General features: G+C 39.0%; 1 protein-coding gene across 1 annotated transcript in view; it reads left to right on the forward strand.

Annotated features, from left to right (window-relative positions):
- PIK3C3 (phosphatidylinositol 3-kinase catalytic subunit type 3) overlaps nt 1-27,481 on the forward strand; it is a 113,578-nt gene that overhangs the window by 20,563 nt on the left and 65,534 nt on the right. Inside the window, exons 5-10 of the mRNA XM_037033600.1 lie at nt 5,713-5,799; nt 8,127-8,222; nt 13,199-13,270; nt 16,647-16,751; nt 17,366-17,458; nt 23,007-23,192. Of these exons, the coding sequence (XP_036889495.1) occupies nt 5,713-5,799; nt 8,127-8,222; nt 13,199-13,270; nt 16,647-16,751; nt 17,366-17,458; nt 23,007-23,192 (639 nt within the window). The remainder of the gene's footprint in view (nt 1-5,712; nt 5,800-8,126; nt 8,223-13,198; nt 13,271-16,646; nt 16,752-17,365; nt 17,459-23,006; nt 23,193-27,481) is intronic.

The following is a 27,481-nucleotide window of genomic DNA, read 5'->3' on the forward strand; positions in this document are numbered from 1 at the left end:
CATTTGTAAAGCAAGGGTCATTTCTGTTCAGTTTCATTTGCTTCTCTACAGATTCCTGGGCAGACTTGAAGTGGTAAACATTGAGTTTTTCAGTGTTTCTCACCCTCTCCTTTACCCCATCAGGCTTTTTAAGTGTAATGTCTACAATAAAGAAAAATTTAGATCCTGAGGACCTCAAGAAAGTTGATTACCAGTAAGCATCTCATGTATGTATAGAACTTCCTACTTTCCACCTTTGAAGAGAACTTGATTTATTTAGTTAAATGTTTACTGAGGTCTATTATGCTGATTTTTCTTTAATGCCTGGGCACATCATGCTGACAGACAAGCTCCTCTGCCTGGAAGATTTCATCTTGTATGTTTGGCTGATTCCTTATCCTTTAAGCCTCCACTCAAATGTCACATGCCTGAGAGGCCTTCCCAAGACCCCCGTTAATTTCTGTCACAACACTCTGTTCACTGCTTTCATACTGTTTCATTTTTAGTGACTCGTTTAGGCATTTACCATGAAAGTGACTTATTCCCTCCTAATTTAAAGTTTTGTGAGGGCAGGCTACCTCCTTTTTACGTTTTTGATTATCCAGAGCACAGGTCCTGATGGAAGTTTGAAACTTGCAACTAAGTATTACATATTTATGTTGAGAGTACAGGCATACCTTGCAGATGTTGCAGGTTCGATTCTAGAGCACGGCAATAAAGACAGTTTGTTCTTTGTTTTTGCTGGTGAAGGGTTTTGCCTTCAGTTTGTAAGAACCCACATCTGAGTTACAGTAAAGCGAAGTGCGATGAATTGAGGTATGTCTCCATGTAGATACTAGGGAAAAGGGCAGAGTGGTTCTTTTTCCAGCTTCCTGTTTTCAGTCTCACATCCCTCTCCCATCAGTTCCCCCAAGCTCTTGAGCAGAAATTCCAAATGCACAAACACTTGTTTTCCATCCTGTCACCTTTCCACGTTAAAATGACTTTCAGTACATGCAAGTATTCACTGAATAAATAAATGCTCGATTTTGTCAGCCATTCATAGCTCTAGCACCCAAGAACCTTATAGTCCAATAGGACAGATGTGAATAAGGAGCAGTGAGTTGTGAGTCGTGGTGATCATGGAAATCTCTCTGTTCCCAGGGGTCACTGTTTGGTTTGACATCTGTTTTCCTTGCTGTTCGTAGCCTATATCCAGTGTAGAAAGTTGGTCTACTTGTAATTCTGACCCCGGTGCTTTTATTTAACACCTGCTAATCTGTGACATTTTTCTTGGCCTCTCATTAAATCTGATAGTACACCATTGTGTTTCAGCCATTTGCCTAGGCATGTTGTTATTTGTTCTTACAGATTATTCTAGTTAAGTAGCTTTTAAAACCTCTTGCTGTTTAGTTCTCGGAGAAGTTAGAGCTCAGTGACTATGTTACTATGTCTGTTACTGTGGGCTTCTCCTTCAAGCTCTACGTGGCTCTTCGTGAATCTGTGGGAACCTGTGCTCCTTGAAGAAGAGAGAATGACACTGTCTGATTGACCCACCTTCTTCCTGGGGTGGGTCCCCTGGTGAGGACAGTTCTTCACATGCAGCTTGAAACAGATTGTACTAGTTTTACCCTGCTGTTTAACAAAATGCACATTTTCTCTCTTGAAAGATTTCGGTCACTGACATTTCAGACCCAAAAGGAAATATATATTGTTAAAGTTCATTTTGGTCTTTATTATCCGTAGACATTCCCAGCCCGGAGAGAACTAGAAGCTGCTCAGGACTGATGAAAACACCCCCGTCTGTGTACAGTGTCATCAGCACCATAGGAGATGAAGTGACACAGATTATTGGGCTAATTATACTGGCTGCTCACAATTTACACAGTGCTTTATATAGTTCAATACATTTTTTATAAATTTTAGTAAAATATTTTCACCCAATATTTAATTATTTAATCAGCATTAAGTCATAAAAGTGAAAGCCTTTATGGTTTGAGGAACTGAAAAGGGTGGAGGGAGTGTAGTATGTCAGGTGGAGAACTGTCGGATATTGTTTTGGAGAGGGAGGCAAGGGCCAATCATTTAGGAATCATGGTAGCTAATTCTTGACTTTCCCTGCTGACCAAGGTCCAGCCAAGAGATGACTCCATTCTCTTTGCCCTTTTGCGACAGAGCAGTCAGTTATATTGTATGCTTGGACTTCCCAATAAGTACACGCTCTGCTTCTTAGTCTCCAAAGATGGTCCTCAGTGAAACACGCCTCCCGATACTCACATCATTCTGTATTTGATCTTCACTAGCCCTGTGACTCACGTTAACCACCGTGGTGCAGCTGGAGTGATGCTGTGCCTGTTTCTTAAGAGAGCTTGACAACTTCTGGTTTTGCACTTTGGGGAACAACGAGCTACCATGTAAAAGGTCCCACTGCTATGTTGGAAAGACCCCTTGGAGAGGGAGCAACACTGGGAGTACCAGCAGAAACAGAAAGGCCCACCACCCTGGTTTCCTAGCTGAGCCCACTCTTTTAAACAAAGGTGTTAGGAATGTGAGTAAAGCTTCAGTCACCAAGTGACAGCAGTTTCATGAGAGACTGTTATGCCAGTAGAAAAAAAATCCAAACGTCCCTCAAAAAATAACCTCGTGACTTCTCCAAGAGTTGTGAGAAATAATGAGATGAATGTTGTTTTGAGGCACTGAGGTTTGGGTGCTTTATTATGCAGTAGTGGGTAATAGCACAGGTGGCTAGGGGACATGTCGAGTGGTAACTCTCCAGCCCTGCAGAAAGTATAAAATTAATTCAAGTAGAGAAATAGTAATATTAATTCAAGTCTAGAAATTCTGCTCTTAGTGTCAGGAGTCTGGTGCAGGAGGCAGATTTGTAAACAGTCATAGCACGAGGCGTACCTCTCATTTTGCAGCTGATTTTGCATTCAGCTGCGCTGCACTGATCTTTCCCTGCCGGGGTTTATTAATATTCCTTTCCCTTTGATTGCAGTATTTTATAGTGTGTGTGTGCTGTAGTGTACTTACAGTGCCCAGTGTTGATGGGCATTCACATTCTTTTATGTATAAATTTTCAGTATTGCAAATAGCGATGCACAAATGGGACCCTACCCAGGACCATTTAAACTTCTCCAAAGTGGCTTTGCCAGTTGATGATTCCACTGTCCTGACCGTATGTTCTTTGGTTGCTATTAATAAGATTGAGAATGGTCGCCTAGCATTCATATAGGAAAGCTAGAAATATGGTATACAGGAAGTAATGTGTGTTAGCAACAAACATGGATTCTGGGACAAGTGAAAATGACTTTTCAAGCATGTTTAGGTGGCAAATTGTGGGCATTTAACATTTTTAAAAAATTGTTTGTGTTTAAGAAAACACAATGATGACTCACTCACCCAGTTTGTCTTATCCTGATACTGTGCATGGTTTCTGTGTGTATATGGGAATGTGTCAAATGTGGAGGTGACATAACCACTGTGGAGCAGTTTCAGGTTCACAGCAACGTCTAGAGGAAGGTACGGAGATGTCCTGTACACTTGCCCCCAGGTATGCATAGCTTCTCCCACTTTCAGCATTCCCCACCAGAGGGCGCATTGGTTACAGCTGATGAGCCCACGCCGACGCACCATTATCACTCAGTGTCCCCAGTTTATTCCAGAGTTCACTCCTTGTGCTGTACGATCTGTGGGCTCAGACACATGTAAAATGACATGTACCCATCACCATGGTGTCATGCAAAGCAGCTTTAGGGTCCTAAAAATCTTCTGTGCTTCCCCTATTCAATCTTCCTTCCCCTCTTAACCTTGAGCTACCAGGTATCTTTTTATTGCTTCTATGGCTTTATCTTTTTCTGAATGTCATAGAGTTGGGATTATACAGTGTGTAGCTTTTTCAGATAGGTAGAATTCCTTCACTTAGTAACATGCATTTAAGGTTCCTCCATGGCTTTTCTTTTTTTTCTTCTCCATGTCTTTTTGTGGTTTGGTAGCTCATTTCATTTTAGTGCTAAATAATATTCCATTGTCTGGATGGAGCACAGTATCCATTCATCTACTGAAGGACATCTTAGTTGTTTCCAATTTTTTTCAATTATGCATAAACATGTATATGTGGGCTTTGTGTGGACAAAATTTTTTAACTTATTTTGATAAATATCAAGGAGTGCAATGCCTGAATCATATAGTAAAATTATGTTTAGTTTTGTAGGAAACCGTCACAAAATTGTTGTACCAGTTTACATTCCTATCAGCAGTGAATAAGAGTTTCTATCCCACACCCTCACCTGCATTTAGTATTGTCAGTATTTCAGCTTTGGGCTATTCTAATAGATGTCTAGGGATATCTTGTTTTAATGTGCATTTGTCTGAATCATATGATGTGGAATTCCTTTTCATATGCAGTTTGTCATCTGTATATCTTCTTTGGTGAGTTGTCTATTAAGGATCTGTTATTTAATCCAGTTATTATTATTATTATTATTATTATTATTGAGTTTTAATAGTTCTTTATATATTTTAGATAGCAGTCCTTTATTAAATGTGTCTTTTGCAAGTATTTCCTCAGTGGCTTGTCTTTATCTCTTGGCAGTGTCTTTTATAGAGCAAAAGTTTTTAATTTTAATGAAGCCCAACTTAATCAATGATTTATTTCATGGATCACGTCTGTGGCATTGCATCTAAAAAGTCATCACTACGTCCAAAGTCATCTAGGTTTTCTTCTCTGTTATCTTATTGGAAGTTTATAGTTTTGCATTATACATTTATGTCTGTGGTTCATTTTTAGTTAGCATTTGAAGGGTGTAAGTCCTGTTTCTTGATTCTTTTTTTTTTCTGCATGGATGTCTAGTTAGTCCATTTGTTGAAGGTGCTCTCTGCTCCACTGTATTATCTCTGCTTTGTCAAAGATCAGTTGGCTATATTTATGTCAGTCTGTTTCCGGAATATCTATTCTGTTCCATTAATATATTTGTCTGTTCTTTTGCCAGTGCCAACTTTTCTCGATTATCATAGCTTTATAATAATAATTCTTGGTGTTGGGTAGTCACCCCCCCCCAGTTTTGTTCCTCTCCTTCCATGTTTTGTTGACTGTCGTGGATCTTTTGCCTCTCCACATAAATTTTAAAATCGTGTTGTTATCTACAAAATAACTTGCTGGGATTTTCATTGAGATGATGTTAAATCTGTAGATCAGGTTGGGACAAAACGAGATCTTAGCAGTCTTGAGTCTTCCTATCTATGAACTGAAATATCTCTCCATTTGTTTAGGTTTTTCATTTTGTTTTTCGGAGTCTTGAGTTTTCCTCATATAGATATTTTATATATCTTGTTAGATATATACCAATTTTATTTTTGTGGGTGTTAATATAAATAATGCTTTAAAAATAAGGGTTTGATTGAGATGCCATTTACATCATTTATATACCTCTGTGTTTTTAATTTCTAATTCCAGTTGTTTATTGCTGGTACACAGGAAAGTAATTGACTTTTGTGTATTAACCTTGTATTCTGCAACCTTGCTATAATTGCTATTAGTTCTGGGAGAGTTTTTCAAATATTCTTTCATATTTTCATCATAGATGGTCATATCATCTGTGAGCAAAGACAGTTTTATCTCTTTCTTCCCAATCTCTCTTATTGTATTAGTTAGTTCCTTCTGTATGGTGCTGAGAGGGAGTGATGGGCATCACTGTTGTCTCCCTCCTTTCTGCGAGATCTGTGTTAAAGTTTTTTGCTATGTTTGTTCTGCAGCTCACCAAAGCTCATCGACAAGGACACATGGTGAAAGTGGATTGGCTGGACAGATTGACGTTTAGAGAAATTGAAATGATAAATGAGGTGGGTTGTATCCCCTTTTTAAAAGATTTTATTTACTTATTTATTTTTAGAGAGAGGGGAGGGAGAAGGAGAGGAAAAGAAAGATAGATGTGCGAGAGAAACATGGATCAGTTGACTCTTGAATGTCACTAACCGAGGCCCTGGCCTGCTACCCAGATGTGCCCTGACCGGGGATCAAACCGGTGGACAACACCCGATCCACTGAGCCACTCCAGTTAGGACTTCCTTTTTCAAAATTTCCAAATATTTTTTTCTCAAGTATCTAAATCAAGAAGAATTGTTTATTGCCAGGTTTCTCACTGATGTGATGTTTTGGGGATACCATGTAGTTTAGGAGTTCTGTGCTAATAAGTGGAAAACGTGGGGTATCTACCTTTCTTTTATCTTAATGTTATGTCCAGCCATAAAGTAGGTGATGAATACTTTAAGTGTACTAAACATATAAGTGAAGCCTGTGGGAGTTCGATGCCTCACTTGTGTGTTCTCTCTCCCTCCATATGGCAGCTCATGTTCAAGTTCAAGTCAGTATTAGATAAATCTATCAATAGTGCTACCTCTTCACTTCAGTTACCATAAATCACCTTTAGCAAGTCCTCTCCCTGATGAAGATACTTCTTATGTCCTGCATGTAGGACTCTGTACCCTTAATAAAGTTGCATGGTTCAAGTATTTATTTCTTGATCCTGTGTATTAATCTAGAATATGGTTAATTAAAAATGACTTCGGTGAACCTTTCTAAAAGTTGGAATGTAGTTTGTTTTCTTTTTTATCTATTTACACTGAAATACTAGTTGTTTGACCTAATATTTGGCATTAGAGAACATAAAGAACAATTATGTGAATCACATTAAGAAAGAGGATTATTAATTTTGTGATGTGCCTAACTTATAGAGACCATCACAGATCACTGTTCTTTAAAAAGTTTTGAGGAGATAGAGAAATTATTTTATTTTTACAGTGAACACTTGTAAATGTTATATTCTGGTATCCTTTAAAAAAAGCCAAATTAGTGGTGTTTAACACCATTTATATTTGATATGAATGCTGGGCATCTTTTCTAAATTTATTTATAGCACATTCTCATATTTTCACATTGGAAGAAAAATGTCCTGTTTTGAATTTTTATAATAGTCACATTTTAAAAATAGTTTAATCAAAATGCTTTGCTATTATTATTTTTTCTTTAACTAGTTTCCCATGTGATAGAAAAAGTAATGTTAGGGCTCCTTTGCCCAGCCTTTCCCACATTGCCCACCCCAGCTCATTAAAAGATAGGATACCATTACTTACCATGGTGGACTGTGATATGCTTTATAAAGCTGAACAACTTAAGTGACCTGTTTAGATTTTTCTGTGGTTTTATACATATAGATTTAAAACCATTTTAAAAGGTGTGTTGGGTCGAGACTAATCATCCTTTTAGACTTCATTTGATTTTCACTTTTTTAACATAGTATTTGTTGTTGTTTTTTAAGGGACAAATATATACACAGAATGAGATTTTTTTTATGTTGAGAAGGAAGTAACTGTTTCCCAGTATATTTAAAAAACTGGCCCTGAGTGGTGTGGCTTAGCGGATTGAGTGTTGGCCTGCGAACCAAAAGGTCAGTAGTTTGATTCCCAGTCAAGAGCACATGCCTGGTACCGGCGGGTTCCTAGTTGGGTTGTGTGAGAGACAACCGATTCAATGTATCTCTTGCACATTGATGTTTCTCTCCCTCCCTTCCCTTCTCTCTAAGAGTAAATAAATAAAATCTTAAAACTAATTAAAATTTTACAAATGACTGCACATAATCTCAAGACCATTTATAAATTTTGAAAAACATATAAAGGTTATATCTGTTAAGCTTAAAAGGCCTTAGTACTTAAGTTATAAACTTTGCTTTAGTTTTCGTCACACTTATATGAACTGTTATAGTTAGATTAATCATATGGTTTAAGGGTGAGCTGTTCTTTACCTGAAATTGTAAAAGTATAAAACATTTTTATTTTTGAAGTTAAATAGTTCTTATGCAATGTATATAAAAACACTATCAAGATTTTATGTAATAAAATCCAAACTTCTGAATAAACCAACAATGTCATTAAGTTTTAGGAGTTGTAAGTGGCTGGTAGACACTACTGGATGAAAGCATAGTGCTGTATGTAAGATGGTAGAGCTGTATAAAACAGTGCATTTATAATCATGAAATGAAAATGTGTTACATTTGAACTTGTACCTGATAGGTCCATGTGTAACTAACTGAATTGGGAATAATGATACATACTTATCCTTTAAGAGAATATTAAAGATGATTATTTTTCATAGAAATCCTCTTCTTTTTCAGAGTGAAAAACGAAGTTCAAATTTCATGTACCTGATGGTTGAGTTTCGGTGTGTCAAGTGTGACGATAAGGAATATGGTATTGTTTATTATGAAAAGGTATTTGCCTCGGGACTGTTACAGTCTCTAAAGTAGAGGAGGGGGAAATGTTAAAAAAGATTATTGCTGTGCCTGTTTTGATGAATTATTTGGTTGTAGGAGAGGATCGGACAGCTGTCATCAGCAGCTGTTTATGTATGCACAAATCAAGTCACATAGATACAACAATATTACAAAAGCCAATCATTTGTAGAATGTAGTTCTGGGTTACAGAATATGCAAGAGATTAAATTTTTTTTAATTTTTCTGAAAATTGGCGAGAGGATATTAAAGCAATAGCTTTATTAACAGTTAATATTCATTCGAAAAATAAAAATTGAGGATCTTGTTTTTTAAGTGGTAAGCTATTGAAAGTAAAGGATTGTTTATTTGTATATATATGAGGAGGTCTGTCCAGAAAGTTTCTAGCTGTATCCTATGAAAAACAGAGGCATTCATCGAAGAAGATACAAGAAATATTACGCATAAGACAATGATGCCTCAGTCCCCTTCAAAATAGGCACCTTGGGACCTCACACAGTTCTCCCAGTTGCCATTTGCTGCCCCATAGTATTTTCTTGAATCTTATCAATGATCTGAAATCTCTTCCCTTTCAAAAGTTATTCCAGTTTTTGGAAAAGCCAGAGGTCGCAGGGCGGCATATCTGGGCTGTAGGGGTGCTGAGTCACCTGGGTGATTTGATAGTTTGCCAAAAACCTCTGCATGAAACGTGATGCAAGAGCAGGTGTGTTCTCATAATGAAGCTGCCAATCACCAGTTGCCCATAGCTGTGGCCTTCTGAATCGACTGAATAACTTCCATGGAGGAATGTTCAAGGTATCTCACCGAAGTGATGTTTTGGGTTTTTAATTTTTGTGTTTTTAACACAAAATTTAATGCAGATTCCTTGCTCTGCTCACTCATTTTGAACGCCACATCCATGCAGTACATGGGCTCACTCAGTGGCATCTACCACCCCCACGGAGTAGTACAGTGAAGTCATCATCGTTCATGTATGTGCATTCCAGTCCACTCTCCTTGACTGCCAGGTTACATTGATGTCATGGAGGTGTTCTCGTAATATTAACAATGGTTGGACTTTTACTGGACAAGATAATAAAATTTTGTATGTACACATATAGAGTACTGAAATTTTATATGCGATCCAACCATATATACGTTTATGAAACCCTTCACAAATCTGCATTTATTTGTACAGTATGTACAGAATTAAGAAATTATGTTATCAGGCTAAGTGATAACACATATGGTTCTGCCCCCCCACGGTTTGCTCGCTGTGCTAAGGGCGGGGAATGCTCGACATGCAGCTGCCGGAAGTGTCTGTGCCTCGAGTGCTCGCCGCAGTTTGTATGACAACTAATGTTGCATAGTTCAAAACAGGGTAAACCAGGTCCCTGCTGGTTTTGTAGAAACCCTTAGACAGGCTCTGAAATCAGTGCGAATGAGGACAGACTTTGATTCATGGCATCACTGAGTAATGCGTTCTCTAGCGTGTGGCCAAGCTTATAGGCAGTGCATTTGTTCATTAGACGCAGCATTTTAAGTCGCATTTTAACTTTAGTGTGATTTGTTAAAGTCACAAGTGATTTTAAAATACATTTATAACTACAAATTATTATTTGAAGGGTGTTTTCATAATGCAAGTATAGGGTTTGTACAGTTAATTTATTACCACTTTTTTGGTATTTCTCAAGTTAATATTTGCATTTTTCTCTTGAGCTTATATCATTTCCTTTTAGTAAACGATAAAGAGACATTCATTTCTTTCAGCTTTTTTATTTTATAAGTGATATTTCCTGGTGAAAAAAAAGGAGCTAGAAAGGTAGACTAATGTTGTTCATTAATTTATTAGAATTTGTGACACGAGTGATTCAGAAGATGAACAGCCGGGTGTGGGAGAGCGAGGCTGAGGTAGTGCTCCCCGAGCCCAGGGTCTGGGTAACCCCCTTGCCGGTGGGGGTTGGACCCAGGAAGAGGGTGGTAGGACCTGGAGCGGGAGGTCAGGCCGCGCCTGCCAAACCAAGCAGAGAGGAAGGAAGACTGGTGTTAGGAAAACGACCTTGTAAAGAAAGGGAAATGTAGGGGAGCGAAATTTGCCACCAATACATTTTAATAAAATTATGTTTTACCTTTTGTACCATATGTAATTTCATGAAAAGCAGTAGTCCCCGCCCATATGGAGCTTATATTGCAAAAAACATGCTAATGGAGGTGACAATTTGTAACATTGAAGATGTGAAGGATCTTTCAAAAGACACTTCTGATTATAAATGAAATAACAACAGAATAGAAATTAGAAGAATTTTGAGTGATTTTGGAAAGGTTCTTGCCCTCTTTCTACTGCTTCTTGAGCGATTGCCCGTAAATTAATGCCTGCGTACCTACCCTGTCATATTTCCACTTCGTGTGAAGGCTGCTGGGCCAGTGCGTTGAATCTAATGGAAATAGAGTTTCCTGTCACCTGTCTTTTGTGACAGATCGCCTTAGTGAAGATTACTTGTCACAGTGGGGCTGATGAATGTGTTTGCTGTTGTTGCGACCGAGAATCAGCCTGTTCAACAGCAGCCGTGGGAATTTGTGGTTTTCTCTTAAGACGCAATTACTGCACTGAAGTCAAGTCACAGTGCTTCCCCTTTTCCGTCTCCTGGTTTTGTTGCGCATATCTAAACTGGAAAAGGGAGTAGCATGTGGAAACTCAGGAGAACTTGAGTCTAGGTGTACACTTGTGAGGAAATGAATTTCGACCTTAATTAGTTTAGCCTTTTCTGGTATGTATGCAGTGACATTTTATTATGCTGAATTACCTTTCTTGCCTGAATTGGATAAAAATAAAAGTCACCACTCTTCAAAAATGATAATACCGACAACCCAAGACAGCTTTATTTCTTAAGAAATGATAGACGGATTCTCATTATTCAGATTCACGTGGAAGCAGTGTTTCCGAGTCTAAGCTGTGTATAAACTTAAGCAGCATTAACCGCATTCTTAAAATTCTGCTTCTGTGAGTGGAGCTCATTTGTGACAATTTGAAGTTACCAACATCTACTTAATAGTTTTTGCAAGGGATGTAACATACCCATTGTAACATAATTAGTTCTGTGGTTTCTTATTCTGAATTTAACAATTAGGACACGTTATTTTTGACCTACTGTCATTATAAACACAGTTTAAAAAAAAGACAAAAACCATCTGCTGATTTCCAGACCTCATATCTCTAAAACTATATTATAAATTTTTATTGTCAGATTTTACTTTTCTTAAAATATTTCATCAGCAATAAAAGGTAAAAAATAATGTATTCTAAAATATAGTTGAAAGAAGATTAATTTTTGAAAGAAAGGAATGATGTTCATTAAATAGAATTAAAAAACATTGGAGTATACATTATTATGTTGTTACAGAACCGAGGTCCAAGGCGGGGGCAATTATTTGGCCCACCCAGGGATGCCAAAAACTGTTACAGAACAAAGCCCCCCCCCCCCAACTGCCCAGGATGGTATACTAATACTGAAAGGACCCCCTACTGGGCTTGACTATCTGTCGCCAATAGGAAAGACATCTCTCAATGCCAGAGATTTGTGAAAAGGAAAGGAAAGGTTTATTTAAGGCTATACAGACTTAAAGTAGTGACCCAGTCTCTCCTTTAAAATATCAAAGTCCTTTTGGATACCCACAGAAACCCACAGTGCTTCCTTCTCCCCCTGCCCTAATTTGGGGTACCGTAACTCAGAAAAAGAAGCACACGTCCATGTTATAGGCCACTGGCACCGTCAGGTGTGTGTCACCGTCTGGTGTGTCACCGTCCAGGCAGGATCTCTGATTAATCCAAAACCCTGTGGCACTTTCTCATGCCTTACTGGTAAAGAGCTCTTTCACCCTCCTTCCAGACAAAGTCTCTCCTGCTTCCCAGGCCACGAGACCAAAGGGAGCACCCCAAAGCCATGTGGTCCTCTTCTACCAAAGCTGTGGGGGTCCCCACTCTGGCCAGAAGTACATGGTTCTTCTTCTCTCCACCAAAGCTGTGGAGAGGGGGGGCGTCACCACTCTGGCCAAAAGCCGAGTGGCGATTCTCTGCTAAAGCCGCATGGTGATTCTCTCTTACATGTCTGCAGGGTCCCCACTCTGCCAGAAGTGCCTGTCTCTCTCCTCAATGGCTGCCAAGTCTGGGTTTTTAATCCCCGAGCCAGTCCTGCTGTGCAGCCCCGTTTCCGACTCCTACAATTGGCTACACTAGCCAGCACACCCGTATCCTTCCAGCTTTACCAGGCTGCCGTTGTGAGTCTGTGCAGGTGTGGCCTTATGTCACGGAGCCTAACTTTTCCAAGCTCCCATGCAGGCATTGTAACTCGGGGACCTGCCCCCCAGTTACATCTTGTGGGGGAGGTCCCCTTCCATCCCCCTGGCTCAAAGCATGGCCACAGCTATTTAACATGTCCATGAAACCAGTTAAAGGTTATAGATATGTTAAATGGCTGTGGCTGAACAAAACAGCTCTCAATGGCCCTGCTCCCTTTGTCCCTTCCCCCAACTCACACCTGTGGTGGGGAAGGGGTGAGGGCATCTTACATGTCTTTCTAATATTTGCTAGACACCTAGAGTTCTGGACCCCATTCCAAATCCCTTTTTGGGGTCATCCCTTTCTGGNCAGCTATTTAACATGTCCATGAAACCAGTTAAAGGTTATAGATATGTTAAACGGCTGTGGCTGTACAAAACAGCTCTCAATGGCCCTGCTCCCTTTGTCCCTTCCCCCAACTCACACCTGTGGTGGGGAAGGGGTGAGGGCATCTTACATGTCTTTCTAATATTTGCTAGACACCTAGAGTTCTGGACCCCATTCCAAATCCCTTTTTGGGGTCATCCCTTTCTGGACCCCTCTTGGCTGCACCCTGTTACATGTGTTGCCTCTTACCAGTTGGTTAAATTTTAACTTGTCTATCTATTTATTTATTTTAATTTATTGCACTGTAACACAGGATGGTGATGAATCATCTCCAATTTTAACAAGCTTTGAGATAGTGAAAGTTCCTGACCCTCAGATGTCTATGGTGAGTTACTGTCAAATCACTCCAGAGTGATTATTACTTAGATTGATATGCATTTTCATTTTAAAAAGTGTATCTGTAAAGTACCTCAGCTATCTAAAAGTGATTGTAACCTACTTCAGCTGTCTGGAATCAAGTTCAGATGGGATTTTTACAAGAAGTATTAACATGTAAGAACAAGGTCAGGATGGTGCCATGGGGGGAAACCACTGTATTCGGGTTATTGAGAGAGTGAGGGGAGGTGGTCATGGAGTGAGCGCTGTCGGGGACAGGTCTCGGCAGGCCTCAGTGTCACCGCGTGGTTGGTTCCACACTACTGCAATGAGGCAAATGTCGCAGCAAAGCAAGTCATGCAGACTTTTTGGTTCCCCACCTCTGCTAGCTTCAGGCTTTTCTTTTACAGCTTCCTCACCTCTTTCAACTTTCATAGAGTTGAAGAGAGTTAGGGCCTTGCTCTGGATTAGACTTTGGTATAAGGAAATGTTGTGGCTGGTTTGATCTTCTGTCCAGTCCACTAAAACTCTGTATCAGCAATAAGGCTGCTACTGCTTTCTTATCACTTGTGTGTTCACTACTGTAGCCCTTTTAATAATGTTTTTCAAGAACTTTCCCTTCACATTCGCAACTTAGCTACCAGGTGTAAGATGCCTGGCTTTTGGCCTCTCTCAGCTTTTGACATGTCCTCCTCACTAAGCTTAATCTTTTCTGGCTTTCAATTTAAAGTGAGGGTGTGTGACTCTTCTTTTCATTTAAACTCCTAGAGGCTGTTGTATGGTTATTAATTGACCTAACTTCAATATTATTGTGCTGCAGGGAAGAGGGAGGCCCGAGGAGAGGGGGAGAGACAAGGAAGAGCTGCCCAGGGGGCAGTCAGAACACACACATTTATCCCTGAAGTTCGAGGTCTTGAATGTGTCTGTGTGTGGTACCCCGAAACAATGGCAGTAGCTGCATCAGACATCACTGACCACAGAGCACCGTAGCAAATACAACAGTGACAAAAAGTGTGAAATACTGGGAGAATTACTAAAATGTAACACAGAGGCACAAAGTAGGCAGATGCTATTAGAAAATGGTGCCTACAGACTTATTTGACTCAGGGTTGCTACAGACCTTTAGTTAGTTTAAAAATGCAGTATCTGGGAAATTCAGTAAAGTGAAAACGCCTGTATGTGAAGGATTGTCATCATACATAAGGGTACTTGGTTTATACCAGGATGTGATAGGATCAGTGGATGAAAATTGAGGGGGACTGGGTTAGTTGCAAAACACGGAGGGTCATTGTGGTTATTAGAAGGGTTCAGTTTGAGCCGTGGTGTCTCGATTTCCAGATGCCTCCCTGTTGAATTTGTGAGATGATAGCTCTTTCGTGGATGTGAACAGTAAGAATGGGGGGGATCCTTTTAACAGCATAGTAGATATTTTGATATTCATACTTAGAACTCATGTACATCACTCTAAACCATTTCATTCTTTATGCATTTCTAATTAGATTAGTTACCTTGCTAATTAGGCCAAAATAGGTTGAAAGGAGCACAATGGAAGATTTGAAAACACAATGACTAAGGTAAATGCAGATCATTGAAGCCAAGAGGTAATGGCTGATGACCCAACATCAGAAGAAAAGGTAGATACGGAAAGAGAGTTTAAAAGGTTAGTAAAAAAGGTCACTTTTGGGAATCTTAGACAAAAACACCCTAAATGCCTTCATGGAGCCTATTCACGACATAATAAAATCGAGTCAGTAGATCTTCATTTGAAATTGAATTTTCATGATAAAATCAGATTGTACTTTGCATTCTGGATAGTTGAAACACGTGAGTGGGGGTAGCCTGTGGTTACCTTCAGAGTGGCCAAGAATAAACAAGTTTTGTCAAACTGGCATCTTAAGTGTTACTTCTGTGTCACTCCTGCCAAGGTGTCAGGTAGACGAGATGTCTGTATATCGAGTGTGTTCTTTTCTAAACAAAATCTCAACAATTATAGCTTAAACATTATAGATGATGTAATCATTTTTTAAAACAAAGAACTAAGGCTCCTGTTAAATTTTTTTTAATTTTTTAAAAATTTTTAAATGAAGCAAGCAGGCACAAAAGAGAAGTTTTTTTTTTAAAAAAAAGCAATTACTCTCCTCACCCTCTGTGCTCAAAAAAGTCAGTTCAGTTTGAAGCCGTGATTACTTAGTAAAAAGAGGAGTATATTTTGACACAATACCTGGACTGCCACTGAGCTGGTGTACCGGGTCTCAAACAGAACGGACTATGAATCTTCTATAACTTCAGGTGTAGCACTTGCACTTGCACTTGCACAGACAGATTGGTGGAACCGATTAAAAAGCCCAGAAGTAGATCTAAGTAAATATGAGTATGAAGGTTAGTATATGATAAAAGTGGCATTTTCTTCCTGAAGCATAGTGCTGGGGAACTGATTAGCCATTTGGAAAAGATAAAATTAGATCCATACGTCATATATCCCATTCATAAGGAAAAATTCCATATGAATCAGGGATTTAAGTGTTAAACATGAAACTGTACTGGTACTTTACCTTGGTGTGGGGAAGAAAACTTTCTAATGATGGCTCAAATCCAGAGGCAGGGAAAGGTATGATTAATAAATTTGACTGCATTAAAAAAATTGACCACATAACAGAAACACCAAAAACAAAGCCAAAAGACGATCGATAAATTGGGAGAAACTCTGCGACTTACATCACAGACAAAGGGGCACATATGTAATATAAGGAGAACTATGAAAAACTAAAGAACAAAGGTCCAGAAAGCCAGTTGAAAATTAGGCAAAAAACATGAACAGACAATTTGCAAATGCAAAAACAAAATAAAAAGTCTCTTAAGCAAAGACAGTATGTTTAAAACAAATTATTTCAGCCATAGGTAAAAGAATCAAAACCAAGTAAGTATATTTAATGAAATAGGGTCATTGTCCCTACCCTCAAGTTACCACTGGAAGTTAAACTGCTAAGATGATGGTACTACAAGGCATCGCAAGGTGTTGGTAGCCGATTGGAAGAGGTGACGCATTAGTCTGGGCTGTCAGGGAAGTGCTTAGAGAGAAGGAGTGTTTGAGCGGAGAGAGGGTATACAAACCTTGCTACCTGGGGGATGGGGGCAGGTGTTTGAAAGAGCGGGGATGGCATGTGCGTGTTACGGCACGCGTGAAGTGTAGAACAAGCTTAGTCTCCTCATCTCAGAATGGTGATGTATTTTGAAAACATAGGAGACTAAAGTTGTAACTGAAATAAAACATTAAGTATGGTAAAATGATCTTAGGTAACTATTTACTTTTCTATTTCTAACTGGCTTTTGAAACTTCCCTTTGGTGATGTTTACATTGTTGATTAATATTTTTAAATATTTAATAGGAGAACCTGGTTGAGAGTAAACATCACAAACTTGCCCGGAGTTTAAGAAGTGGACCTTCTGACCATGATCTCAAACCTAATGCTGCCACAAGAGATCAACTAAATGTAAGAATTTCTAAACTATTAATGTAAAAATAATTAAATGAGTATTTTGGTTACAAGTTGTGATACCACTTCACTTAAATGTGATTCACATGTTTTTTCCCCCAATTTAATGAACCCAGAGTAATTTCAAAAATTGCAAATTTCTGTCGTTTTATTATTATTTGGGGGCCTTCAGTAAGTGTGTTTGTCCTGCAGACAGACATGGCGCTGTTAGAAACTGGCCCCGGGTATGCAGCCGAGGGGGTGTTGGTGTGCACACTGTGTCGCTGTGCGGCTGACTCGACAGGAGAAACATTTATTGTTCAGACTATTCCTGTTTGAGGGGGGAGGTTGTAGCTAGTTTGGTTGAATTAAGTTAGCTCTGTTGATACATTCTTTCATACAGAGTTTGAGTTTTTCATCTTATCTTTTTCTCCCCTTTACAACCTAGTAGTAATCCTTTTCAGACTGGTAGGTATGGTAAACTGAAGCCATACTAGGCTACGTGCACATTCTTCTTGGCTCTATAGTAGTTCTAGAATAGAAGTATTTAGATCAATGAAAAGTGTTAAGTGAAATGGAAATATATAGGAAGAACGTTTGACAAAAGTAGTTCTTCTTTTTCTTGGTTGCAGATCATTGTGAGTTATCCACCAACCAAGCAGCTTACATATGAAGAACAAGATCTTGTTTGGAAGTTTAGATACTACCTTACTAACCAAGAAAAAGTAAGTTTCTTCAATGTTCACATGTCAAATTATCTACCAAGTTTGTCGCTGATGAAGATGAGGCAAAACTGTGAGAGAAATAGAGTTCTTGTCACAGAACAATATGTATGACACTCCATTTTACAGAATTACAGAGAGCGCCACACAAAGGCATGTGCGCCTCCTGTTGATGTGTGGACAGCAACCGAACAGGTTGGGTCAGAGAGGCGCGGGTTTAGAGTCTGGCCCTCCACCTTCTTACTAGGCAAGGTGAGGCGGAGAGCTTTGGAAACGTGGTCTCCTCCATTCTTTACAGGTGAGCTAATGCAGGTGAATAACCTGGCCGAAGAGTAGGTTCAGAGTAAATGTTGATTTGCTTTTTTCTTCTCCTCTCTTTGAGCCTGGGTTCACTGGCAAAATGTCTGCATCATTATAGGAAATACAGAACCTAGAGCAGTGTGACCGGGGAGAACATGAGGAATGTAATCTGAAACTTGTAAATTGAGTTGGTAGAGTGACCGCCCGCTTGGAGTGTAGGATGAGACTAGGTCAGAACTAGATACTTGCTTTCCACAGTGAAACCGTGGATTTGAAGAGGCTGAATTGTGATGAGGGACTCAGCTAAACTGGGTTGAGTCTGCAGACTTGGTTTGGTTCTTAGTGCTGCCACCAAGAAGCTTTTTACTGCAGGCAGGTATTTCACCTGTCTAAGCTTTAATTTCCTCACGTATAATGAGTTGATTAAATAATAGTGAACATCAAGTTTCTTCCACTTCTTAAAATAGTCTGTGAATTCTTAGAACGTTTCAGGGTTCAAGGACTAACTCTGAAGTGCAATACTAACAGTCAGTGTCTGTTAAATAGCCGTTCACGACATGGGTCTTCGTATCCCGCAGCCACCTCCCAGTGTTGGTATCGTCGCTGCTGTTCCGCGGGTGAGGACAGTTGCAGCTGAGATTAGGGAACCTGTGCAGAATCCCAGAGTTCATCAGTGCTGCTCCTTGATGTGCTCACCTTCGTGAGTTCAAATGAAGGTAGTCAGTGAAGACAGAAAAGGGGATTGGAGAGAAAATACGTACGTATTTGCAGCATTGTACACACGCGTTGGCAGGGATTAGGAAATGCCCTGGGGGCAAAACAGAGAAGCATCAGGACAATTATACCTTTCAGAAAGCTATTCTGTATTTATGTGAGAATGAATGTGTTTTACAGTCTCATGATTTGGTCTTTAGCTGCTTTAACTTGTTTTTCTGAAACAGTAATATTTTCTTAACCACAAAAATAAAGATAAAAATCCAGCGGCAACTCATCTTCACTCTTTAGCTTTTCCTCTTTATCTTTTATTGAGGCCTTTGAAAATTTGTTGTAGTCAGATATCCATAATAAGAATAAGAGAAGAATCTTCAATTTACTACAGCTTTGAGTGTTGTTTTCTCTGTCACAAAAAAGGAAATAGTCATTGGTAGAATCACAGGGTTGTGATTTTGTGTTTAAAAATTTTGATTTAGGATATGATACTCTGTTAAATGAAGAATAACGCTGGTCGCAGAAATTGCCTTGAATGCAGCAGTCTTGTCTAAAATACACAGCAAGAAATTGGATTGAACTGTTAGAATGTATAGACTCAAGGAGCATGGAATAAATTTACAGAGCAGAACTGCCTTAGACAGAAAGGCTTACAAGAAAAATTGTTTGTTTAAAAAGTAGTCACTTCCTACTGAAATTCAATTACTTCTAGGTATGTGTAAAAGAAATAAAATGCTCAAGTGATATTAAGTGTGTGACAAGTTTCATTTAACTAGTTCATTTCAAGTTTTCAGAAAGTGGCTGATGGAACTTTAATTCTCAGGACATATTACAGGGTTCTTTTGATCACTTGGGTCTAGTGAACAGTATTTTTTAATGTTAGGAAGCACTTTTTAATATATTGGCCTTGATGTGACCAGAGAAATTATTCACACAGCCACATTTGTATCTTTGCAATAATTTTAAATGGCTCTCGTAGAAAACGAATGCACTTGGACCCTGGTCCCTTAATTTGTTTTTCTCGGTGTCAGTTCCCAGGAGCAGTGCTTTAGGTGAGTTGGCGCTTGGGCCCTGAGGCTGAAAAGATTTTTCTGGAGAGAAAGCTGCTCATAAAACAGATTGGTGGAAATTGCTTCTTACAAAGTTTTACTTATTTATTTTTTAATTAAATTTGGCCTTTCCACCTATTTTTTTCCTACATGGCTGTGTGCCAGGGCCTGCTGGCAAACACAGCCTTCAGTACTTCGGTCGAGAACTCTCTAGTTTAAACTCTTTGCACTAAAAAGTTCACGGTAATAGCTTTGTCCAACAAAACCAGTAAAATTTATGGAGTATTTTAAAATTCATCATTCGTAGCTTTAAAGAAGTGACTCATTTTTATAGAACCCAAAATGTGAATATTGTAACCTTTCAGAACCAGCTTTTACCATGGAAATGGCCTTTTTCTTCTTATAAAAATATTAACTAAAAGATTACTGGTATACTTACTTAATGCCTTTTCACTGTGTTTGGGGAAAGTGTGGTAGGAAGAGCCCTACATGTGAGGGTGAGAGTGACACTCTGCATGGGTTCAAGAGGCTGCCGCTGGGCTTGCTGCCAGGACAGTGACATCAGGACTGCCAGGTCACGGTCTGGTTTTGTCTCCTGACAAGAAGTTGTTGGTGAACCACAAGGGGGAGGAATTCACTTCAGCAAGCATTTGTTTTCAACTCTTGGCCTAGTATTATTTGGAAGTCTGGGCTTAAGATATCATTTCTCTGTCTTCATATAAACCTAAACTGTTTCAGGGAAATATCATTTATAAAGACAATCAGAATGGAGAAGTGGAAGATAGTAGATTGAGGGTTATTCTCTAGTAAATATTGAGGTAGCCACTGTAATAGAAATGTGGAGTAAAACAAGGTCAGTGGGCTGTGTTATGAAGCAGTTTTCACAGAGCAAAGACTGGTCTTAACAATTTGAGTAAGCTTTTGTGGTATTTTTTATTTGGTGATTATGTCTCATGGGAGAGAAAAGCAAGAGTTAGGCACTGTGTTAGGTTTAGAGGCAGTCTCTGAACCTTCATGAATGGATAGAAAGGGGGAAAGATGGAGTCCGTTTGTGGTGAGCCTTGAATTCTGTGCTCAGGGGTTGGGTTTCACTGGCAGTAGAAAACCACTAGAGCAACAGAATGTGTCTTTACAAGAGATGTTTTGAGGAAGACAAACCAGGGCAGATTGGAGCAAAGCTGAGGGTGGGGAAAAAAGGGACGTAATTACAACATTCAGTGTGCTGGTTTTAAAATGGGAAGTATTCTTGTGGGACTAGCCCCTTAGCTCTTGGAGTCTGCGGTGATTCCAGGGAGTTAGTGCCAGGGTTGAGTTCCGCTGTAGGACACCTGCTGGGTGTCCTCCGAGAATTAGGGGCTGAATGGTGTGGCAAACCCACATGTTTGTATCAGATGTGTCTTCGGTAGAGAAATAGGTTTCCCTTTAACAATAAAGTGGAAGTTTCTAAGAACTGAGTTGGTAGAAGTTAAAATTAGAAGTGTGTATGGTAAATACAGTGTATTCAACTCTAATGGGATTGTGCTTAGGATTGGATTTAGAATAGGAGGTACCAGTGAGGTGATTCTAAGATCAAAGGGAGGTAAACAAAAATATTTATTGCTGTTAATGTAAAACATGGTAATGAATGCAGCAATGTTAACATTTAACTTGGATTCAATGTCAGATATAAAATAACAATAATATTGGACAATAAAATTAACACATCAAGAATTTATTATGTATAAGTTACTGTCTTAGAAATTTATTTTTAAATTAAATTTGGCCTCTCCACCTATTTTTTTCCTACATGACTGTGTAGGGGCATGCTGGCAAACACAACTTTCAGTGCTTCGGTTGAAAACTCAACCGATAAATTAGTTAAATTCAATAACTAATTTAATTGTCACCAAAAGCTTAGGAGATAAGTTCCTTAAAACTTGGATAATATGCTCCAGCTAATATTTGGAGCCAGGCATTAGGATTTGAACCCCAGCACACTGGCTCTAAAGCTGTGTGTGCGCTCTAGTTATCTGTGGAGGCTCTAGGGATGACATTGCATTTGAATGCTGAACCTTTACATAGGATTTAAGACGAAGTATCATTAGTACTGCTATTTTCAGATTCCTATACTTTTATCTCCCTCATTCCTCTTGTCTCTTTCTTCATTCTGCTCTCTCCTTGTTCACGTTTGTAGCACTGAGCATTGTAAAGCTGTGGCATTGGTTCTATCATGCCCAAAGTTTCTTGGCAGTAGTGTATGTCGTAAATCGTACTAATAAGTCTATAAGACTGAGAATCTTGGAGCTAGATCGTTACGGTTATTGAACTGAGGGTATCGGCATGCTGCAAGATTTGCTTATAGTAAGCACACAGCCACGTGTTTCTATTACTGCTGCTGATGTGCTATGAAGTGGAGAACCTTTTGCTGTGGTTATTTAAGAAGGATTACTTTGTTCCCACATTCAACCTAGAAATACATTTTAGAAGTGAGAACAATTGCGTGGATTGTTACTAGGGCCAAAGTTTGTGTTCTTCCATGGACATGGAACACGGTATGAGCAGTGCACAGCGTGTGCAGGAGAAACGGGTCGCTGTCCTTGGGGATGCAGGGCAGTCGTGGAGATCAGGCTGTCCTCAAAGGCGTTCAGCAGGAAGAAGAGCGGCATTTAAATGACGGTGGTAAGATCGAGGCAACTACTAAAGGAAGAGCCGAAAGTGCGGGAAACTTCCAGAATCGTTGAACTGTTGACAAGTATGCACCTTTCTTTAAAGAGCGTTTATTAGCCATGAGTGATGTTTTCCAAGGCAATGTACTTAACTGACAGTCTGGTGAAAACTTCAGGATGCCACCTGTGTAAAGAAGTGAGGTTCCGGAAGGATGCCACAGACAGCTAAGTGAAATCATAAAGTATTTGCTACTGCTTCTGTGTTTGTTTGTTTGTTTTTATTCTTGTTTCTGTGGAGTCTGTATTGGATTGTCTTTTTAAATACTTACTTTGTGAAGAGAGACAGAATAATTTTTTTTGTCTTCACGCCTGTGAGCATCGAGGAAACCCAGAGACTGGAGAAGTATTCAGGAGTGGGGTTAGTAGTTCCTCGTGTGCTTTGGACCTTTTCATTCATTGGCTCCTTTTTGTCACGCCTAAATGCTGTAAAGTGAAGGCACCTCAGAGTTTGTAAGACATACATGCTTCAACTGTTTCCAGGCCACAGGATTTTAAAGTAACAAATGTGTATTGAAGAAAAGCCAAAGGAAATTTTAGAATTTACAGTGCTATGAAAGTAGTTTGGTCTGTGAAGTTATAGGCATATAGGCATCATGCATTTTCCTCGTTCTGCGCTGCATTGTTTTTCTGGGATAGAATGTGAACCCTTAGTGTTTACATAAGGAGTCTCTTGTTTACTCTTTGTCTCTTCCATCTGGACCGCCTGGAACTCTGCCTAGCCATCCTTGACCTCCCCTACCCCAGGTAATAGGCTGTTGTTTCTAACTTAAAAATCTTTCCTGATCTTAGGCTCTGACAAAGTTCTTGAAATGTGTTAATTGGGATCTACCTCAGGAGGCCAAACAGGCTTTGGAACTTCTGGGCAAGTGGAAGCCAATGGACGTGGAGGACTCCTTGGAACTGCTGTCCTCCCATTACACCAACCCAACAGTGAGGTGCTACGCCGTGGCCCGGCTGAGGCAGGCAGATGACGAGGTGCGTTACTGTTCCTCATTCCTCTTCGGGTGCCGTTTAGACTAGAGCCTGTTGTAGAGTCTGAGTGTGTGTGTGTAAGAAAGGAGGGGTGGGGAGGTTTTTTTAGAGGGAAGAGGATATACTAGGTGTGTTTTCAGAAGTAAAATTAAAATATCCTCCAGGGACTCCTCGGTGAAATGAAAATTTACTTCCTGATCTGTTTCATGATAGGACAATCTCTCCCAGGACATTTCGCCGGCAGCAGAGCTTGCATCGCTCTGTCTGGAAACAGGAATTCTAATGAAAAATGGCTTCTTGCAGCACCAGCTGGGGAATAATTCAGATCCCTCTATTAGTCAGTATACAACAAGCCATATTTAATGGTAGCCTTGAAAAGCCCTTGTGGCCTTTAAAGCATAGAGATGCCTGAGCATCTTGCTCTCCTTCAAACTCCTTTAAACTTGCACTTGCTGACAATTATATGTAGATTTCTGAGGACGGTTTTGAATCCTCTGCAGAGCAAAGATCTCAGACTTTATATGGGCTATTTTTATGCACCAAAGGCCACTAGGAAGGAGGAAGATTCTGTGTGGTCACAAACTATTGCTGGATTTTGAATTTTAGTAATTCAGAATACTTCTAAAAATTTTAGTATTTTTTTCACTTATTAGTTTTTATAGGGTGAATGTGCTCTCAAACATAACCTAACCTGCTAGCCTGCAGGGCTTATCGGGTATGGGATAACTCTTCTCAAGTCTGTATGTATATAGGAATGCTGGTCCCACAGAACAGCTATTGTCAGAGACCTTTATTGAAAAGTAATTAAATCTTTTTGAATTTGTAATGGTGTTTGAATTACAAGAAGCAACACAGCGTTTATTAAGATTGATATTTGTACATACGTATTATAGCAGAATGTCAACACTGACGTAAGTGGTGGGCTGGGTGCTCACACGTAAGTCACCCATCCTGAACAGCTGTGACTCATAGGCCTTCTCGTTTCGTCTGTAACATTTCTCGCCGTCTTCCCCGTTCCCTGCCCTCCATTAGATTACTTGGAGGACAATTTCAGATGTATGATTTTATCAGAACGGGATGTTATTTACCCTCCTGTCAAAGAGCAATCGTAAGCAATGTGTTTCATCATATTACCTTCTTCTTCCTAATTGTGTTTACTGTAGCACAAGTAAAAAATGTATTTCAATATTTATTTGAAATATCAAAATATTTATTTTGAAATTCATTAGAAATTTCACTCAAGTCATTAATTCTCTCTCGCTGTTTGACACGAGTCACAGAATTCAGATGAAGGCCTCTGGGGTATAGTCAACTCAGTCCCTCAGGGTGGGTTCAGAATTTAAATAGAAAAATTGTAAATCATTCATGACTGTCTGGCTTAGTTCCTTCAAGCTTAGAGGCTAAGTGTTTGTGTCTGGAGTCATCAGTGCTTGTGTAGATACTGAGCTATTTCTAGACCATTTTGTAGCTTTAGTTGTGACGTAGAGGATAGAAATATTGTATGCATCCGAAACTGCAAAGTGTGGTTCAGTTATTGAGTGTTTGTTTTTTGAGGTTTTAAAGATTCAGCATAACTGGTATGTGCTTAAGTTAGCTCATGATTTCTCCTCTGAATTTAGTTAAGTAATAAATTACATTTACTCAGCTAAAAAAACTCTTTAATTCTGTTACTACTGGTTTGTTAGATGTACTGTATATTAAGATCTGAATTTTGCCTTTTTTCTGACTCAGTATAGCTATATATGTCTTTGGGAACACTGTGTACAGGAGTGGGCAGAAGTAGGTTTGTATGGAAAATAATACGATAAATAATAATGCAGGAATAAACTGTGTTTTGCTTACATACAGCTGCCAGCTTACTTTTGCCCACCCCTGTATTATTCTCACCTCAGTTTCCTATCCAATTAAAAGAGACAGAATAGTTGCTTGTGTCACTTGATAATTATGAAGAAAAAAATTATGTGGGGCAAAGTTTTGAAGTGTATTTATGCACATGTCCATAAAGATTGCACATTTATATTATGTCAGTTTTACTCTGAAATCATGCAAATTGTGTCTTTCATTTATAATTGGTTTAAAATTTCCCCTTGACTTTTGCTGTATCTATGGAGTACATTATAGTTTATAAACTTCAAAAAAAATTGGTATTAAAAACGATGATAGAACCATAAATCATAGCATCAAAAAGTACATCAAAGGTCATCATGTCTAAATATCCGCACCTTGGACAACTGGATGTTTCATGTGTGGACAGTTGGCCTAAGGCCTCGAACGTGCCGCAGCCTCTCCCGTAGCGGTGCCTCCCTCCGCCTGTGTTTCTGCAGGGCCCCGCTGTCTTTCTCTGTCCGTCCTTCCAGCTGGAGCGCAGGGCTCGCTGCCTCTGAGAAGCTTCCCTTAGCCGTCTCAGGAGCAAGCAGCATTTGCGCTGGTTTCTGTTTAGTGCCCGCAGTATTTGGTTTATTCCTTTGCTGTGACGTTAAATTTTTTTCTCTGATTTACTCTGCTTTTTAATTGTGAAAGAAATAATGTAGGACCCACTCCTGCAACAATTTCTTACCTCCAGAAGGGTCGCACTCCTATATCAATGTTTTCATATATTCCCGTGCTGTGCAAATTACAAGCATATGTATGTATGTACAGTATATGTACTTTTTATAAATTAATATAAATATGTATATCCTATGAATATATTGTTAGAAACTTGCCTCACTCTTACCAGTATAATCTTGGACACTTTCTCACTATCAACACATGCATTTGGTATCTGTAAAGTCTGGAAACAGACTAATGAATATAAAGTCAAATGATGTCGAAGTCATGTGTAATTTGTAAAAAAACAAACAAACTGTGTTTCTAGATTTTATGAATACCTGGAAATCTACTTATATACTTTTTGCACATTTATTCTTCTCAAGAATTTAAAAATAATTTTGTCATTTTCTTAAAACTCCACCAAAATCTTAAGTAAAATTACATTTAAAAAGTTTTTTTAAAGATTTTATTCATTTATTTTTAGAGGGGAAGGGAAGGAGAGAGGAAGAGAAACATCAGTGTATGGTTGCCTCTCGTATGTCCCCCTCTGGGAACTGGCCTGCAACCCAGGCACGTGCCCTGACTGGGAATCAAACCGCGATCCTCTGGCTCACAGGCCTGTGCTCAATTCACTGAGCTACAGCAGCCAGGGCTAAAATTTTATATTAATTAAGGAAAATTTGGTATATTTATAATACTAAATCTTTCCTCTTGGAGATAGGATTTTTTAAAATTTGGCTGTGATTTTATAAAAATTTAACATGTTTTTTTAATTAGGTTTATTCAGTGACAGTTATTGTTATGAATTACTTTACCCATTTTATATCTTATTTTTGTTAGTTAAATGGAAAGCTGTGTTTTTGTTTAATATTTGTATTTTACCTTGTTGGTTTAGTGGTTTATCTCATTAGTTCTAATAGGTGTTAGGTGGGTTCCTGTTTTTTGTCTGTGTAGCATCATACTATCTGAAAGACATCAGTATATAGTATAGATATGGAATCTATGCTTATAGTTTTTCTAATACTATACTAGCTGTACATTTGTAAAATAAATCTTAATCTTTTAATACCTTTCTGAATTTGACTTGCTAATATTCTACTTAGGAAATTTTTAAAAAATATTTTATGTAATTTTAGAGAGTAGAAGGAAGGGAGAAAGAGAGGGAGAAAAACATCAATGTGTGGCTGCCTCTCATGTGTCCCCTATGGGGACCTGGCCTGTAGCCCAGGCATATGCCCTAGACTGGGATTCGAACTGGTAACCCTTCGGTACTCAATCCACTGAGCCACACCAGCCAGAGCTACTAAGAAGATTTTTAAAAACACATTTTTTTATTGCTGTGTGGCTCAAAAGGAGAGATTCCCTATTAGAATGTGAGAAGGAAGTAGCATTTGAGAGGAATTGAAGGAAGAATAGAATTTTCACAGTTGGACAAGAGTTTACATTCCAAGTGAGGAGAGCAATGTGAGCAGAGTCAAGGTGATTGAAAAGTGCAGGAAAAATAGAAAGTATTTCACTTTAACAGGTATGTGGGTTGTATGTAGCTATGAGTCAGGATCCAAACCCATGTCTCTGACCGTAAATGTAGAGTTATCCTCACTTCGGTACGAAATGAGAAGTCAGGGAGTGATTTTGATTGAAGACTTTGCATTCGCACCCCGAAACATTACAGTTAACTTTTTCTTGAGAAAAATGGTGATCACTATCTAGATAATATTTCATAGCTCTTGGGAAATTCTTCCTGAATTGTCTGAGATAGA

Source organism: Sturnira hondurensis, unplaced genomic scaffold (assembly GCF_014824575.4).
Source record: "Sturnira hondurensis isolate 20B ecotype Veracruz unplaced genomic scaffold, ASM1482457v3 Scaffold0001872, whole genome shotgun sequence".
Taxonomy (NCBI): domain Eukaryota; kingdom Metazoa; phylum Chordata; class Mammalia; order Chiroptera; family Phyllostomidae; genus Sturnira; species Sturnira hondurensis.